General features: G+C 46.0%; 1 protein-coding gene across 1 annotated transcript in view; it reads right to left on the minus strand.

Annotated features, from left to right (window-relative positions):
* clmpa (CXADR like membrane protein a) overlaps nucleotides 1-14,295 on the minus strand; it is a gene marked incomplete at both ends in the record, with an annotated part of 132,235 nt that overhangs the window by 28,813 nt on the left and 89,127 nt on the right. Inside the window, one exon of the mRNA XM_084177902.1 lies at nucleotides 5,859-6,057. Coding sequence (XP_084034028.1) covers nucleotides 5,859-6,057 — 199 coding nt within the window. The remainder of the gene's footprint in view (nucleotides 1-5,858; nucleotides 6,058-14,295) is intronic.

Below are 14,295 nucleotides of genomic sequence, written 5' to 3' on the forward strand. Positions count from 1 at the left end.
CAACCTGACAACCTTCTACAAGACACAAACAACCTGACAACCTTCTACAAAAGACAGACAACCTGACAACCTTCTACAAGAGAGAAACAACCTGACAACCTTCTACAAGACACAAACATCCTGACAACCTTCTACAAGAGACAGACAACCTGACAACCTTCTAAAAGAGACAAACAACCTGACAACCTTTTACAAGAGACAGACAACCTGACAACCTTCTAAAAGAGACAAACAACCTGACATCCTTCTACAAGAGAGAAACTACCTGACATCCTTCTAGAAGAGACAAACATCCTGACAACCTTCTACAAGAGACAGACAAACTGACAACCTTCTACAAGAGACAAACAACCTGACAACCTTCTACAAGAGATAGACAACCTGACATCCTTCTACAAGAGAGAAACAACCTGACATCCTTCTACAAGAGACAAACAACCTGACAACCTTCTACAAGAGACAGACAACCTGACAACCTTCTACAAGAGACAGACAACCTGACAACCTTCTACAAGAGAGAAACAACCTGACATCCTTCTACAAGAGACAGACAACCTGACAACCTTCTATAAGAGACAGACAAGCTGACAACCTTCTACAAGAGACAAACAACCTGACAACCTTCTAAGAGAGACAAACATCCTGACAACCTTCTACAAGAGACAGACAACCTGACAACCTTTTACAAGCGACAGACAACCTGACAACCTTCTACAAGAGAGAAACAACCTGACATCCTTCTACAAGAGACAGACAACCTGACAACCTTCTATAAGAGACAGACAAGCTGACAACCTTCTACAAGAGAGAAACAACCTGACATCCTTCTACAAGAGACAGACAACCTGACAACCTTCTATAAGAGACAGACAAGCTGACAACCTTCTACAAGAGAGAAACAACCTGACATCCTTCTACAAGAGACAAACAACCTGACAACCTTCTACAAGAGACAGACAACCTGACAACCTTCTAAAAGAGACAAACAACCTGACAACCTTCTAAAAGAGAGAAACTACCTGACATCCTTCTACAAGAGACAGACAACCTGACAACCTTCTACAAGAGACAAACAACCTGACAACCTTCTACAAGAGAGAAACAACCTGACATCCTTCTACAAGAGACAGACAACCTGACAACCTTCTATAAGAGACAGACAAGCTGACAACCTTCTACAAGAGACAAACAACCTGACAACCTTCTAAGAGAGAAAAACATCCTGACAACCTTCTACAAGAGACAGACAACCTGACAACCTTTTACAAGCGACAGACAACCTGACAACCTTCTACAAGAGACAAACAACCTGACAACCTTCTACAAGAGACAGACAACCTGACAACCTTTTTCAAGAGACAGACAACCTGACAACCTTCTACAAGAGACAAACAACCTGACAACCTTCTACAAGAGACAGACAACCTGACAACCTTCTACAAGAGGCAAATAACCTGACAACCTTCTACAAGAGACAGACAACTTGAAGCCAGTAAATAAAGCTGTCAAATTAGTAGTAACATTGTTTATCCTTTGTTTTTACTTATTTCAACATGTCCAGCACAAGCAGCAGAGCTGACAACCAGTGAGACCAGACAGACAACCAGTGAGACTGACAACCAGTGAGAAAGAAGTGGAGGAACTAAAGAGAGAGAACACAGGTTGTAATACATAATGTACATACTGTATGTTAGCTTTGAGATAGTGTTATATGGACCAGCAGAAATCCAAACATATCTCATATTCTTATTGGTTTTTAATATTACAATTCCAGTACTAGCAGCAGAGCTTTCAACCATGGAGGCCAGACTGACAACCACTGAGAAAGAGGTAGAGGAACTGAAGAGAGTCCCAAATGGTTGTCTGTATTCTATTAAAACAAAGTAGAATAAAAAATGTAAACTGTTCTCAAACCAAAGTTGCTAAATAAAAAATGTGTGGTTTGGCATCATATAATAAGATACTATATATGCAATAATAATAAGATGTTTGCTTGATTGTTGTAATTGCTCTCCCATATTTAAAGACTGACCAAAGGTAGCGTTCTCCACTGCTCTGACTGGTATTGTAGGACCCATCAGCAGTGACACTACTCTGACCTATAGCAAAGTCTTCACGAACATTGACAGGGCTTACATCAACATTACAGGTAGTACTGCATTGTGTATCCTTTGCAAATATTTGATGACTATTTCATAAATATAAACGCAACATGTAAAGTGTTGGTCCCATGTTTCATGAGCTGAAATAAAATATCCCAGAATGTTTCCATATGCACAAAAAGCTTATTTCTCTCAAATGTTGTGCACAAATTTGTTTACATCTCTGTCAGTGAACATTTCTCCTTTGCCAAGATAATCCATCCACCTGACAGGTGTGGCATATCAAGAAGCTGATTAAACAGCATGATCATTACACAGGTGCACCTTGTGCTGGGGACAATAAAAGCCACCCTAAAATGTTCAGTTTTGTCACACAACACAATGGCATGGATGTCTCAAGTTTTGAGGGAGCACACAATTGGCATGCTGACTGCAGGAATGTCCACCAGAGCTGTTGCCAGAGAAATTAATGTTAATTTCTCTACCATAAGCCACCTCCAACGTTGTTTTAGAGAATTTGGCAGTACGTCAAACCGGCCTCAATAACCACAGACCACGTGTAACCACGTCAGCCCAGGACCTCCACATCCGGCTTCTTCACCTGTGGGATTGTCTAAGACCAGCCACCTGGACAGCTGATGAAACTGAGGAGTATTTATGTCTGTAATAAAGCCCTTTTGTGGGGAAAAACTTGTTCTGATTGGCTGGGCCGGGTTCCCAAGTGGGTGGGCCTGGCTCCCAAGTGGGTGGGCCTGTCTCTCAAGTGGGTGGGCCAGGCCTACCCATGGCTGCGCTCCTGCCCAGTCATGTGAAATCCATAGATTAGGGCCTAATGAATTTATTTCAATTGACTGATTTCCTTATATGAACTGTAACTCAGTAAAATAGTTGAAATTGTTGCATGTTGCATTTATATTTTTGTTCAGTATATATACACATATGAATGAATATATAATATAATGTTTTTGTCATACAGGTATCTCACAGCACCAGTGAGAGAGGAGTCTACTACTTTAGATTCACTGCATGTGGTATCATGGATGGGTGTATACTTGACCAGAGAGTAATGGTCACATATGAAAATGTTGATGCTGATGGGAATTGGGAGTATGCATCTAATGCAGCTGTCCTTGAGTTAGAGGAAGGAGATGTCGTCTACATGCATCTACCTGGAAACTGCAGGCTGTATGATGATTCAAACAACCGTAACATCTTCAGTGGCTTCATGCTCTTCACCATGTAAATGATGTCATGTTGAACAGAATGTGAGTGTTAGCAAGTGTTTTGCCCTGCTATCATTAAATACATTCATTAAGCATTTACTATATGTATGTCATTACTGAGTGCTTACAGCAGTATAAAGTAATCTACTAAAATGAAATTAGCAATAATGACCAAATTGACTGGTGCATCACTAACAAGTCACAGAATCTCCTACTAGATAGACCAACTAGCATGAACCAGTGGTTCTGTTGTATTTTTGGTACTTTGTAACTATGGTCATTCCTGCAGGAAACCACATTGAGACATTGATATCAAAGGAATGTATTATTGCCAACTGAAAACAAATATCCCTATGAACAAAGAGTTAAATCTTGGTTTCATCAGACCAGAGAATCTTGTTTCTCATGGTCTGAGAGTCCGGGCTGTCATGTGCCTTTTACTGAGGAGTGGCTTCCGTCTGGCCACTCTACCATAAAGGCCTGATTGGTGGAGTGCTGCAGAGATGGGTGTCCTTCTGGAAGGTTCTCCCATCTCCACAGAGGAACTCTGGAGGTCTGACAGAGTGACCATCGGGTTCTTGGTCACCTCCCTGAACAAGGTCCTTCTCCCTGATTGCTCAGTTTGGCCGGGCGGCCAGTTCTAGGAAGAGTCTTGGTAGTTCCAAACTTCTTCCATTTAAGAATAATGGAGGCCACTGTGTTCTTGGGGACCTTCAATGCTACAGAATTCTTGGGGTACCCTTCCCCAGATCTGTGCCTCGACACAATCCTGTCTCTGAGCTCTACGGACAATTCCTTCGACCTCATGGCTTGGTTTCTGCTCTGACATGTACTGTCAACTGTGGGACCTTATATAGACAGGTGTGTGCCTTTCCAAATTACAACAGGTGGACTCCAATCAAGTGTAGAAACATCTCAAGGATGATCAATGGAAACAGGATGCACCTGAGCTCCATTTCGAGTCTCATGGCAAATGGTCTGAATACTTATGTAAATAAGGTATTTCTGTTTTCTAAAAACCTGTTTTCGCATTATGTGGTATTGTGTGTAGATTGATGAGGAAAAAACCTAATTTAATCCATTTTAGAATAAGGCTGTAACGTAACAAAATGTGGAAAAAGGGAAGGGGTCTGAATACTTTCCGAATGCACTGTATAAGTGAGATAAATACAACAATGCCTGCTTAGACCACACCTCCACAACATCCACCTCCCTCTCTCTATCACGGACCTCTCTTCCCCTGATCTCTCTTCATTTTGCTGAGTAGGGTGAATTCTAACCAGGATGCAATTAGGGGGGCTGAGGAGAAGGGGGAGGAGGAGGCGGGGCCCTCCATCTTGTTCCTGCGTCAGTACCACTTCCCACCACCCCCCAACCCCAATCCCCCCATCCCATTATCTTACCGTTGAACAAGACGAACGCTAATGTTTGTCTCACTAAAAATCGAAAGTGGCGTTTCAAATCTGCGGGCCAATTTGTACAAATGTATGCATAAATGTGTGGCGCACTCCCTCAACATCTTACTGTGGGAGACCGTCGGAGGGGAGGGCAGGCTGGAGAGAGCTATATACCAGAGCCATACACAGCTAGATGCTGTATCACAGTGTCACAGGTGCTACTTACGCTTTTATCTCTCCTTATCGCTGCACAGTTAGGGATTTGGATCGGTAGCAACATGTGGCAGTGGTCCAGTGTCTACCCTTTGGAGCTAATTTTCGCTTTCACAAGTACGTGACAAGTAACTGCCATCGTATCCTTCAGTGACAGCAACAGGATAGTTAGGTAGTGATTCAAACATCTCACCAACAGTGTTTGTGTGGTCATTGTCAGTCAACCACAGTATGAAGGGACAAGGGATAGTATCACCTCTATCATTTATATCCACCACATTAGCATGTGGCCCTTTCCTGCAGTCAAATGACCTAGTGGCCTCATGGGTGGAATGTTATTCATATTTTTCATTTTGTTTCGATTGTGTGAAAAATCATACAAATGTTAGTCAGAAAAAAATACACAGTGGGTCCAGGACTTACTTTGAGGTTGACCGTGCTCCATTGGTACTTACCCAGTACTATGAGGTTGACCGTGCTCCATTGGTACTTACCCAGTACTATGAGGTTGACCGTGCTCCATTGGGACTTACCCAGTACTATGAGGTTGACCGTACTCCATTGGGACTTACCCAGTACTATGAGGTTGACCGTGCTCCATTGGGACTTACCCAGTACTATGAGGTTGACCGTGCTCCATTGGGACTTACCCAGTACTATGAGGTTGACCGTGCTCCATTGGGACTTACCCAGTACTATGAGGTTGACCGTACTCCATTGGGACTTACCCAGTACTATGAGGTTGACCGTGCTCCATTGGTACTTACCCAGTACTATGAGGTTGACCGTGCTCCATTGGGACTTACCCAGTACTATGAGGTTGACCTTGCTCCATTGGTACTTACCCAGTACTATGAGGTTGACCGTGCTCCATTGGTACTTACCCAGTACTATGAGGTTGACCGTGGTCCATTGGTACTTACCCAGTACTATGAGGTTGACCGTGCTCCATTGGTACTTCCCCCCGTTCTTCACCTTGCAGCTGTACTCGCCTGAGTCGCCCAGTGTGAGGTCACTGATCAGCAGGGAGGCGTCCCCCTTGAGGTAGTCCCCGGCTAAGGACAGCCGGCCCGCCTCCGCCTCGTTGGGGTCGTACACCCGGCCCGCAAAGTAGGTGATCACCTGGCGGGGAGAGCGGGAATGAGGTACAGAGAGATAAGGGTTAGTGTTAGAGGTTCTGGCTGGGCATTGCAGGACTTGTGTGGGAGAGTGGAAACTGTGGTTCTGTACACATGGTTATCTGGGGAAAGATTGTGTATATGTGTAGGTGACACGCAAATATGCCTCACTTAGGGGGAATGAATGAGGTATGCTAATGACCATTGTCAATCATTGTCAGTCATTGTCAGTACAGTTATCATATTATTGTGATTATGTGGTGATCATACCACATGCTGTGCTACAGTGCCTTCAGAAAGTATTCACACCCCTTTACTTATTACACATTTTGTTGTGTTACAGACTGAATTCAAAATGGATAAAACAAAATTCTCACCCATCTACACACAATACCCCATAATGACAAAGTGAAAACATACATTTAGAAATGTTTGCACATATATTGAAAATTAAATGCATAAATATTTTATTTACATAAGTATTCACACCCCTGAGTCAATACATGTTTGAATCACCTTTGGCAGTCATTATAGCTGTGAGTCTTTCTGGGTAAATCTCTAAGAGCTTTGCACACCTGGATTGTACAGTCGTGGTCAAAAGTTTTGAGAATGACACAAATATTAATTTTCACAAAGTTTGCATATACTCCAGAATGTTATGAAGAGTGATCAGATGAATTGCAATTAATTGCAAAGTCCCTCTTTGCCATGAAAATGAACTTAATCCAAAAAAAAAAACATTTCCACTGCATTTCAGCCCTGCCACAAAAGGACCAGCTGACATCATGTCAGTGATTCTCTTGTTAACACAGGTGAGAGTGTTGACGAGGACATGGCTGGAGATCAGCCTGACATGCTGATTGAGTTAGAATAACAGACTGGAAGCTTTAAAAGGAGGGTGGTGCTTGAAATCATTGTTCTTCCTCTGTTAACCATGGTTACCTGCAAGGAAACACGTGCCATCATCATTGCTTTGCACATAAAGGGCTTCACAGGCAAGGATATTGCTGCTAGTAAGATTGCACCTAAATCAACCATTTATCGGATCATCAAGAACTTCAAGGAGAGAGGTTCAATTGTTGTGAAGAAGGCGTCAGATCGCCCAAGAAAGTCCAGCAAACGCCAGGACCGTCTCCTAAAGTTGATTCAGCTGCGGGATCGGGGCACCACCAGTGCAGAGCTTGCTCAGGAATGGCAGCAGGCAGGTGTGAGTGCATCTGCACGCACAGTGAGGCGAAGACTTTTGGAGGATGGCCTGGTGTCAAGAAGGGCAGCGAGGAAGCCACTTCTCTCCAGGAAAAACATCAGGGACAGACTGATATTCTGCAAAAGGTACAGGGATTGGACTGCTGAGGACTGGGGTAAAGTCATTTTCTCTGATGAATCCCCTTTCCGATTGTTTTGGGCATCCGGAAAAAAGCTTGTCCGGAGTGTGCGCTACCATCAGTCCTGTGTCATGCCAACAGTAAAGCATCCTGAGACCATTAATGTGTGGGGTTGCTTCTCAGCCAAGGGAGTGGGCTCACTCACAAGTTTGCCTAAGAACACAGCCATGAATAAAGAATGGTACCAACACATCCTCCGAGAGCAACTTCTCCCAACCATCCAAGAACAGTTTGGTGACGAACAATGCCTTTTCCAGCATGATGGAGCACCTTGCCATAAGGCTAAGGTGATAACTAAGTGGCTCGGGGAACAAAACATCGAAATTTTGGGTCCATGGCCAGGAAACTCCCCAGACCTTAATCCCATTGAGAACTTGTGGTCAATCCTCAAGAGGCAGGTGGACAAACAAAACCCTACAAATTCTGACAAACTCCAAGCATTGATTATGCAAGAATGGGCTGCCATCAGTCAGGATGTGGCCCAGAAGTTAATTGACAGCATGCCAGGGCGGATTGCAGAGGTCTTGAAAAAGAAGGGTCAACACTGCAAATATTGACTCTTTGCATAAACTTAATGTAATTGTCAATAAAAGCCTTTGACACTTATGGAATGCTTGTAATTATACTTCAGTATACCATAGTAACATCTGACAAAAATATCTAAAAACACTGAAGCAGCAAACTTTGTGAAGACCAATATATATATTGGCAATGACACAGGTCAAACGTTTTCTGTAAGTCTTCACAAGGTTTTCACACACTGTTGCTGGTATTTTGGCCCATTCCTCCATGCAGATCTCCTCTAGAGCAGTGATGTTTTGGGGCTGTCGCTGGGCAACACGGACTTTCAACTCCCTCCAAAGATTTTCTATGGGGTTGAGATCTGGAGACTGACTAGGCCACTCCAGGACCTTGAAATGCTTCTTACGAAGCCACTCCTTCGTTGCCCGGGCGGTGTGTTTGGGATCATTGTCATGCTGAAAGACCCAGCCACGTTTCATCTTCAATGCCCTTGCTGATGGAAGGAGGTTTTCACTCAAAATCTCACGATACATGGCCCCATTCATTCTTTCCTTTACACGGATCAGTCGTCCTGGTCCCTTTGCAGAAAAACAGCCCCAAAGCATGATGTTTCCACCCCCATGCTTCACAGTAGGTATGGTGTTCTTTGGATGCAACTCAGCATTCTTTGTCCTCCAAACACGACAAGTTGAGTTTTTACCAAAAAGTTATATTTTGGTTTCATCTGACCATATGACATTCTCCCAATCCTCTTCTGGATCATCCAAATGCACTCTAGCAAACTTCAGACGGGCCTGGACATGTACTGGCTTAAGCAGGGGGACACGTCTGGCACTGCAGGATTTGAGTCCCTAGTGGCGTAGTGTGTTACTGATGGTAGGCTTTGTTACTTTGGTCCTAGCTCTCTGCAGGTCATTCACTAGGTCCCCCCGTGTGGTTCTGGGATTTTTGCTCACCGTTCTTGTGATCATTTTGACCCCACAGGGTGAGATCTTGCGTGGAGCCCCAGATCGAGGGAGATTATCAGTGGTCTTGTATGTCTTCCATTTCCTAATAATTGCTCCCACAGTTGATTTCTTCAAACCAAGCTGCTTACCTATTGCAGATTCAGTCTTCCCAGCCTGGTGCAGGTCTACAATTTTGTTTCTGGTGTCCTTTGACAGCTCTTTGGTCTTGGCCATAGTGGAGTTTGGAGTGTGACTGTTTGAGGTTGTGGACAGGTGTCTTTTATACTGATAACAAGTTCAAACAGGTGCCATTAATACAGGTAACGAGTGGAGGACAGAGGAGCCTCTTAAAGAAGAAGTTACAGGTCTGTGAGAGCCAGAAATCTTGCTTGTTTGTAGGTGACCAAATACTTATTTTCCACCATAATTTGCAAATAAATTCATTAAAAATCCTACAATGTGATTTTCTGGAGAAAAAAATTCTCAATTTGTCTGTCATAGTTGACGTGTACCTATGATGAAACTTACAGGCCTCTCTCATCTTTTTAAGTGGGAGAACTTGCACAATTGGTGGCTGACTAAATACTTTTTTCCCCTACTGTATACACTGCTAAAAAAAATAAAGGGAACACTAAAATAACACATCCTAGATCTGAATGAATGAAATAATCTTATTCAATACTTTTTTCTTTACATAGTTGAATGTGCTGACAACAAAATCACACAAAAATTATCAATGGAAATCAAATTTATCAACCCATGGAGGTCTGGATTTGGAGTCACCCTCAAAATTAAAGTGGAAAACCACACTACCGGCTGATCCAACTTTGATGTAATGTCCTTAAAACAAGTCAAAATTAGGCTCAGTAGTGTGTGTGGCCTCAACGTGCCTGTATGACCTCCCTACAACGCCCGGGCATGCTCCTGATGAGGTGGCGGATGGTCTCCTGAGGGATCTCCTCCCAGACCTGGACTAAAGCATCCGCCAACTCCTGGACAGTCTGTGGTGCAACGTGGCGTTGGTGGATGGAGCGAGACATGATGTCCCAGATGTGCTCAATTGGATTCAGGTCTGGGGAACGGGCGGGCCAGTCCATAGCATCAATGCCTTCCTCTTGCAGGAACTGCTGACACACTCCAGCCATGTCACGGTCGTCTATGTCGTCTAAGTATGACCAAGGCGCAGCGTGTCCAAGAAACATGACTTTATTAATTAAACGTTATAGAACTACAAAACAAAAGACGACTCAATGAAGTCCACGGTACACTGACCGAAACGGAACAAAAACCCACAACACCCAAAGGAAAACATACAGATAAATATGGCTCCCAATCAGAGATAACGAGCCGACAGCTGACACTCGTTACCTCCGATTGGGAGTCATTGACCAAACCTAGAAATGAACCCCACAGAAATGCAAACATAGAAATACACCCAAATACCCAACATAACCAAACCAAAACCCAACAAAACAAAATACACCCTGGCTCAAATACAAACGTCCCGGAGCCCGAGTGTCACAGTACCCCCCCCTAAAGGTGCGAACTCCGGGCGCACCAGCATACAGTCTAGGGGAGGGTCTGGGTGGGCGTCTGTCCACGGTGGCGGTTCTGGCCCTGGTCGTGGTCCCCACCCCACCTTAGTCACTATCCGCTTCCGTAGCCTCCTCCACATGACCACCCCCCAACTAAACCCCACTGGATTAAGGGGCGGCACCGGACTAAAGGGCAGCACCGGACTAAGGGGCAGCACCGGACTAAGGGGCAGTACCGGACTAAGGGGCAGCACCAGGATAAGGGGCAGCACCGGGCTAAGGGACAGCACCGGACTCAATGGCGGATCCTGGCTGGCTGGCTCTGGCGGATCCTGGCTGGACGGCTCTGGCGGATCCTGGCTGGACGGCTCATGGCTGGCTGAAGGATCTGGCTGCTCATGGCTGGCTGACGGATCTGGCTGCTCATGGCTGGCTGACGGATCTGGCTGCTCATGGCTGGCCGACGGATCTGGCTGCTCATGGCTGGCCGACGGATCTGGCTGCTCATGGCTGGCTGAAGGATCTGGCTGCTCATGGCTGGCTGACGGATCTGGCTGCTCATGGCCGGCTGACGGATCTGGCTGCTCATGGCTGGCGGAAGGCTCTGACTGATCCTGTCTGGCGGAAGGCTCTGGCTGATCCTGTCTGGCGGAAGGCTCTAGCGGCTCCGGTCTGGCGGACGGCTCTGAAGGCTCATGGCAGACGGGCGGCTTTGCAGGCTCAGTCCAGACGGCCAGTTCAAGCGCCTTTGGGCAGACGGGCAGTTCAGGCCCCGTTGGGCAGACGGCAGACTCTGGCCGTCTGAGGCGCACCGTAGGCCTGGTGCGTGGTGCCGGAACTGGAGGTACCGGGCTGAGGACACGCATCTCAGGGCTAGTGCGGGGAGAAGCAACAGGGCATGCTGGACCCTGGGAACGCACATAAAGCCTAGTGCGGGGAGAAGGAACAGGGCATGCTGGACCCTGGGGACGCACATAAGGCCTAGTGCGGAGAGCAGCAACAGGACGCACAGGACTCGGGGAACACACAGGAGGCTTGGTGCGTGGTGTAGGCACTGGTGGTACTGGGCTGGAGCGGGGAGGTGGCGCCGGAAATACCGGACCGTGCAGGCTTACTGGCCCCCTTGAGCACTGAGCCTGCCCAACCTTACCCGGGTTGATGCTCCCCGTCGCCCGACCAGTACGGGGAGGTGGAATAACCCGCACCGGCCTATGTGGGCGAACCGGGAACACCATGCGTAAGGCTGGTGCCATGTACGCCGGCCCGAGAAGACGCACTGGTAGCCGGATGCGTTGGGCCGGCTTCATGACATCTGGCTCAACGCTCACTCTAACCCGGCCGATACGTGGAGCTGGAATGTACCGAACCGGGCTATGCCTGCGTACAGGAGACACCATGCGCTCTACTGCGTAACACGGTGTCTGCCCGTACTCTCGCTCTCCACGGTAAGTCCAGGGAGTAGGCGCAGGTCTCCTACCTGACTTCGCCACACTCCCTTTAAGCCCCCCCCCAAGAAATTTTTGGGTAGTACCCACGGGCTTCCAGCCTTGACTCCGTGCTGCCTCCTCATACCGCCTCCTCTCGGCTTTAGCTGCCTCCAGCTCTTCACGAGGGCGGCGATATTCTCCCGGTTGTGCCCAAGGACCCTTTCCAGCCAGTATCTCCCCCCATGTCCATGAATCCTTAGGAGCAGGGTCCTGTTGCCGCTTGACACGCTGCTTGGTCCTATGATGGTGGGTTTTTCTGTCACGGTCGTCTATGTCGTCTAAGTATGACCAAGGCGCAGCGTGTCCAAGAAACATGACTTTATTAATTAAACGTTATAGAACTACAAAACAAAAGACGACTCAATGAAGTCCACGGTACACTGACCGAAACGGAACAAAAACCCACAACACCCAAAGGAAAACATACAGATAAATATGGCTCCCAATCAGAGATAACGAGCCGACAGCTGACACTCGTTACCTCCGATTGGGAGTCATTGACCAAACCTAGAAATGAACCCCACAGAAATGCAAACATAGAAATACACCCAAATACCCAACATAACCAAACCAAAACCCAACAAAACAAAATACACCCTGGCTCAAATACAAACGTCCCGGAGCCCGAGTGTCACAAGCCACATGAGGTCTAACATTGTCTTGCATTAGGAGGAACCCAGGGCCAACCGCACCAGCATATGGTCTCACAAGGGGTCTGAGGATCTCATCTTGGTACCTAATGGCAGTCAGGCTACCTCAGGCAAACACATGGAGGGCTGTGCGGCCCCCCAAAGAAATGCCACCCCACACCATGACTGACCCACCGCCAAACCAGTCATGCTGGAGGATGTTGCAGGCAGCAGAACGTTCTCCACGGCGTCTCCAGACTCTGTCACGTCTGTCACGTGCTCAGTGTGAACCTGCTTTCATCTGTGAAGAGCACAGGGCGCCAGTGGCGAATTTGCCAAACTTGGTGTTCTCTGGCAAATGCCAAACGTCCTGCACGGTGTTGGGCTGTAAGCACAATCCCCACCTGTGGACGTCGGGCCCTCATACCACCCTCATGGAGTCTGTTTCTGACCATTTGAGCAGACACATGCACATTTGTGGCCTGCTGGAGGTCATTTTGCAGGGCTCTGGCAGTGCTCCTCCTGCTCCTCCTTGCACAAAGGCGGAGGTAGCAGTCCTGCTGCTGGGTTGTTGCCCTCCTACGGCCTCCTCCACGTCTCCTGATGTAATGGCCTGTCTCCTGGTAGCGCCTCCATGCTCTGGACACTACGCTGACAGACACCTTCTTGCCACAGCTCGCATTGATGTGCCATCCTGGATGAGCTGCACTACCTGAGCCACTTGTGTGGGTTGTAGACTCCGTCTCATGCTACCACTAGAGTGAAAGCACCGCCAGCATTCAAAAGTGACCAAAACATCAGCCAGGAAGCATAGGAACTGAGAAGTGGTCTGTGTCACCACCTGCAAAACCAGTCCTTTATTGGAGGTGTCTTGCTAATTGCCTATAATTTCCACCTGTTGTCTATTCCATCTGCACAACAGCATGTGAAATGTATTGTCAATCAGTGTTGCTTCCTAAGTGGACAGTTTGATTTCACAGAAGTGTGATTGACTTGGAGTTACATTGTGTTGTTTAAGTGTTCCCTTAATTTTTTTGAGCAGTGTATATATATATATATATATATATATATATATATATATATATATATATATATATATATATATATATATATATATATAGATATTCAATGTCTGCTTATTTTTTTTACCCATCTGCCAATAGATGCCCTTCTTTGCAAGGCATTGGAAAACTTCCCTGGTCTTTGTGGTTGAATATGTGTTTGAAATTCACTTACAGATAATTGTATGTGTGGAGTACAGAGATGAGGCAGTCATTCAAAGATCATGTTAAACACTATTATTGCACACAGAGTGAGTCCATGCAGCTTATTATGTGACTTATTAATCAAATGTTTATTCCTGAACTTATTTAGGCTTGCCATAACAAAGGGGTTGAATACTTATTGACTCAAGACATTTCAGCTTTTCATTTTGTGTTAAAATACAATGTTTTAAACATAATTCCACTTTGACACTATGGGGTATTGTGTGTAGGCCAGTGACACAACATCTAAATTTAATCCATTTTAAATTCAGGCTGTATCACAACAACATGTGATGTGAATACTTTCTGAAGACACTGTATATAAACAAACTGTGTCTACCACTACATTATCTCAGACCCAAAGACAAAACAAGACATTACTTCATCACTTGACCATGTAGGGAAATTCATAAATCAACAAATGCAGGGAAGAATGCATATTTTTCTCCGCCCACAGCACTTAAAGTTTATA

Source organism: Coregonus lavaretus, assembly GCF_964263955.1.
Source record: "Coregonus lavaretus genome assembly, chromosome: 15".
NCBI lineage: Eukaryota > Metazoa > Chordata > Actinopteri > Salmoniformes > Salmonidae > Coregonus > Coregonus lavaretus.